This window comes from Lepisosteus oculatus, chromosome 13, assembly GCF_040954835.1.
Source record: "Lepisosteus oculatus isolate fLepOcu1 chromosome 13, fLepOcu1.hap2, whole genome shotgun sequence".
Taxonomy (NCBI): Eukaryota; Metazoa; Chordata; class Actinopteri; order Semionotiformes; family Lepisosteidae; genus Lepisosteus; species Lepisosteus oculatus.
Window position 1 is genome coordinate 3,939,315 of NC_090708.1, and position 5,262 is coordinate 3,944,576.

The 5,262-nt window shown below is 35.6% G+C and overlaps 1 protein-coding gene across 1 annotated transcript; it reads right to left on the bottom strand.

The window, feature by feature from the left end:
• Positions 1-896: 896 nt before the first annotated feature.
• Positions 897-4,976, bottom strand: LOC138216054 (extracellular calcium-sensing receptor-like). Its single transcript, XM_069197476.1, has 6 exons — positions 4,726-4,976; positions 4,208-4,499; positions 3,202-4,005; positions 2,877-3,101; positions 2,357-2,480; positions 897-1,925 (listed from the first exon to the last, which is right to left on the bottom strand). Exons 1-6 carry the CDS (start codon positions 4,944-4,946, stop codon positions 1,012-1,014), a joined length of 2,580 nt encoding a protein of 859 aa, XP_069053577.1. The 5' UTR covers positions 4,947-4,976; the 3' UTR covers positions 897-1,011.
• Between the last annotated feature and the right edge of the window lie 286 nt (positions 4,977-5,262).

The window sequence follows — 5,262 nt, forward strand, 5'->3', positions numbered from 1 at the left end:
ATGTGTCTTCTTGTTTCATACATGGTTCCATCACTTGTTTGAATCTATTATCTGTAAGCAAAACAGAGATGCACCATAAATGAAAAGAATGACTGACATTATGTGACCATAAATATAACAATTGGCTTAAAAAATTGATTTAACACGTCAATGTATTTCATATGTAAAAAATATCAAATTAAATTTGCAAACAAAATATTCTTTGTATGTAAGACACACAAATTATTAAACTGTATTATTAAACGTCCTCAATGTTTTTATGTACTCTACAAAATATAGAAATAGCTGAGAAAGAATTTGCTAAGCTTTGCTAAGTCTATTTTTTCCACATTTTTTTAACAATTAAGAATTAACTTAATTGAACATACAATCACACAAACCTCACAGAAGAGCTGGAATATTATCCTACATGATGTAGAAGCTGTATTGTTTAGTGTTCATCTCTTTGTTGTACAAAAATTAAGATTCATCTGTTCTTTTAGTTTTTTGTTTTAACAGTAGGCAGTGTAAAATATGTAGTTAACAGCATGCTTCATTACTGCAGAAATTATTTTTTGTAAATCAGGTAGGTACAGCTGGTAAAACTTAAAACTGATTTGAATTCTCGTAATATTGTGGGGAGATGAGCACTGTTTAGCACAGAGATGATTTCCACTGAGAGTACAATGAGGTGACAGGAGACAGTATCCTGCACTAGAGAATTTTCTCTTTACGTTCTTAATTAGCAATGAAGTCATTCAGATATGAACGTGGCAGCTGGGCACCTGTGCTTCTAAAACATTTTTATTTTTGTAAAGCAATTCACCAAACATCATTGATATAAGACATTGGTTCTTTTGGTTTAATACATTTTTATATGAGTTAATTCTTAATAAATTTACCAAACATTTGTCCTCCTGAATTTATTTACAGTATGTGCAGACATTTTCAGTTAATTAATTGTAGTGTTTGAGGATGTACAGTACAAGAATACTATATATATATATGTTGTTGATATATGCACAAAAGCTCTTAAAGTGACTTTGTGAGTACTTTACCCATTAGGTGTTTCCTTGTATTCAGTTCAGGCTTTAGCACAATTATGTAGCATTTAGGAGCAAATATACAGAACAGTAAACCAAAACTTGAAGCCAAAATGGCAAATATTTCCACAGCTACTGTAAACTTCCCAGGAGAGCTGATATACGCTGGAATGAAAGTCAGCCAGACAGCACAGAATATGAGCATGCTGAATGTAATGAACTTGGCTTCATTGAAGTTATCAGGCAGCTTCCGAGCCAGGAAAGCGAGCACAAAGCACAAGACAGAGAGGAATCCTATATACCCTAACACAGCCCAGAATGCACCTGCAGATCCCAGGTCACACTCTAGAATTATTTTTTCTCTGTAGTATTTCATGTTTTTATTCGGAAAAGGAGGAGATATTGTCAACCAAAGAACACAAATCAAGACCTGTATGAGTGTGAAAGCAAGAACACTTAAACTTTGCTGTGTGGGCCCAAACCATTTCATGATGTTACTGCCTGGTAGTGTAGCCCTAAAGGCCATTAACACCACTATTGTTTTCCCCAGAACACAAGAGATGCACAGGACAAATGTGATCCCAAATGCTGTGTGGCGCAACATACAGGACCAGTCAGAGGGCTGGCCGATGAAAGTAAGTGGACAGAGAAAACACAGTGTCAATGAAAAGAGCAGAAGGAAACTCAGTTCAGAGTTATTTGCTTTGACAATTGGACTGTCTTTATATTTGAGAAAGATTAAGGCTATGCATATGGTGAAGAAAGCACCAGCCAAAGAAAATATCATGAGCAGTATTCCCATGATTTCTTCAAAAGACAGGAATTCTATTATTTTTATTACACATTCATCTCGTTTCTCATTTGACCAATAATCTAAAGGACATTGGATGCAATCATTAGAATCTGCAAAGAAAAACAGATACAGATATTTAGGGATGTTCTAGTGGTGTGGTGCAGCAGTGTGCACAGGCTGCAAAAAAAACAAGTAAAGCTTAATTCCACTAAAAAATAGAAAGCGGAAACACAATTTTCAGCTGTAGAGTCTATTCCAGATTTAATTTTTAGGTATGTTTATAAAAATGGTGTAATTTAAAATTGTATTTGTAATTTAGCATTTGCCAATTTTCTTTATATTCTTCCTATAGTGTGAAAAAAATCTAAAAATACTTTAAATGCAATTTCCATCTAAGGAAGTATGTATCTGTTTGTTTCTGAATTAATTGGTTGATATCTTTACTACATTTGCATGTGTTGTTGTGTGTACAAGATGTTTGCTGATGATAAGAAGTATAGTAGGGAATGTACTGTACAATTTTGAATGCACTAACATTTACCTGTAGTGTTGCTGATCTCTCCTTCAGCACACTGAATGCAATCATAGCAACACACAGGCCTTCCTCTCTGAACAGCCTTTCGAGTGCCAGGGAGACAGCTCTCACTGCACACTGACTCAGGCTTCTGCAGAACAAGGAGAACACAATTTATAGCGGTGGAAAAATAACATTTTGCAAGGTTATGCTTACATAACATAGAATATTTTCCATTAAATACTAAATAATTAAATTAACAATGAGTAGCACAATAGATAAGGTTAAATACTTATTCTTATAAATTTTTAAAAAGTGATCAATCATTCTTTTACAAAATTCACAGCAAGTTGGGGTATGCGAAAAGACAGATTCCTAATACAAAAAATTGTATATGGCCAATAAAGTGAACGTATCTAAAATCTAAGAGACACTCAGTCACCTAAAGCTGTAACAATTATTAGGTTCTACAGATACTCCTCTAAGACAAGTGACATACCTGTTAAACCAAAGAGTAATGTTTCTTCTCAGAATACCCTATGCTCACCTCAAGTTGCCCACCTGTCCAAACAATCTTGACTTGATTCATGACAATCTGATGACCTGCTGGCAGTGAAGCATCATAGTAACCGATGCTCAATGTGTTGGTGCTCCCATTAAGAAGCTGCCAGTTGACTAAGTCATATCTTGCTGTTGAATCACCATTGCCATCAAAAAATATATTTTCTCCAGTCTTCGTTGTGAAGTTCACTTTTTTCAGTTGCTCAAGTACCTGTGACAATGGAAATATTAATCTTGTGTTTAAAGTGTTTCTATTACAACTAGATATATACAGTAAATGCCTTAAAGCGTGAAAATAAAGGTTACCTCACCTGCCATGGTTCAATATGAATTGATTTATCACAGCTATAATTGGCAGAAGGCCCTTTCTTGCATTGAAGCAAATTATGAAGAGAATATGCAACAGCATACACTGCTTTATACACATTATTGAATATTCTAACCTCAGACGTTTTTGCATATTCATTTTTTAATTCTCCTAAATCTTCCAACAGTGTACACTGTTTTCTGGCATTGTCATCCTTTGTCAGAGAACAATTAAATGCAATCTCCCAAAATTCATTTAAGAGAGCATTGCCCGGGGATTTTGATGGGTGCACATTCAATAAAAACTCTCTAAATCCATCAATTTTGTTTTTAGTGACAGCAAATCCCATAGATCCAATCAGAACTTCATAACCTTCTGCTGTTGAAACATCACTAGCAGTGATCCAGGCTTCACTGCCAATCCACTGGAGACCAGTTACATTTTGAAGGGATAATTCTTTAATCAAAACAATTACATCCCCTTGCTCTAAGAAGGCAACAATAACCTTTGAAGTGCTCTTTTTGATCACTTCTACATTCTTAAGAATTCTTTCCCTGGAATGAGACTGATGAACCACTTCTGAATATTCAATACAGATTCCTTCCTTCTCTGCAGCTTCCACAAAAGTAGCCATTCCATTGTGGCCATAATCATTGTCAACTCTTATGGTCCCAACCCAGGTCCATCCAAAGTGCTTCACAAGCTGAGCCAGGGCTCTGCTCTGATAATAGTCACTGGGGATGGTTCTGAAGAATGATGGAAATCTTCTTCGATTGCTGAGACATGCACATGTAGCAAAGTGACTGATCTGTAAAGAAGAGACAATATCTAAAAATTCTAGAATTTAAAATAACATGCTGAATATAGTTTTGTAGACCAACCATGGTCTGAATGCAGTTCATTACACAAAGAAAAACATTCCCTGTGGTTATGGTAATACATTTAAAAAATGGTTTTCAGCAGTGCAAATAATATACCAATTGTTAGTATTAGAATTAAGAATTTCTCACCACAGGGATTCGAAAAAGTCCAACTGCTGCTGAGACTGCAATTGTGTGTGATGATGCAGACTCTCCTATTATAGCTTTAACTGCAGCTGGTCTGGAGCAGGAGGTGTCAGAGAGAGTTTCCTCATTTCCATTCATCAGAGCCATTGCTGCTCCTAAAGCCAAAGTTATGGAGCCATATGTGTCATAGATCTTATATCCCAAAGACACACCAGGAAGAAGATCAGTCCTGTTGTTTATTTCTTCAATTGTAAAGATCACCGTCAGTGCCGACTGAAATTCTAGAAAGAATAAGCTAGGAGAAATGCACAAAAATAATAATTCTGTTTTAGTTATTCTAACTTTAATTTCTACTAGTTTTGAATGTGTAAGTTTAGCATCTATAAATTGCATTGTTTGCAAAATCACTTCAAACATAAAAGGTGATTTGAATTACAACACAAGAATGTATAAAATATACATATACTATATACTGTACATACCTGTAGATTTTAAAACATAGTTACTTAGAAACAACTAACCTTTTCCCTACTGGGGGCTCTGGATTGGTTGTAAAGGAGTTTATTTTTTCTTCATAATTGCTGTGGATTTGGAACATCCCGCCGATCAGGATATCTCCGTCTCTAGATAAGTCTGGAAAAGCTGCTCTTCCCTGAATCCTGCAAACAGGCTGTTCTGCCAATATCAAAACAGAAACAACCATCATCAACACTGCTGCCTGAAAAAACATCCTGGACTGCATGAGGAAGTCTCGTTCTGATTGGAAACAACCTGACACATGAGGTTGTTTATATGGTGCACAGGAGGACTCAGGGGAGGAAGAGTGAGCGTGAAGTTCATACACTGTTAAGCAGAAATTCTCAGAGGTTTGACATTTTAGATTTCGTCCAGGATACCTACAGTAGAACGAAATTAAATTTTAATATAAAGTAAGTAAATCAAACTTAGAAACCAAAATGGCAAATATCTCCACAGCCACTGTGAACTTCCCAGGGTAGCTGATATAAGCTGATAAAGGTGATCGAGATTACACAGAATATGAGCATGCTGAATGTAAT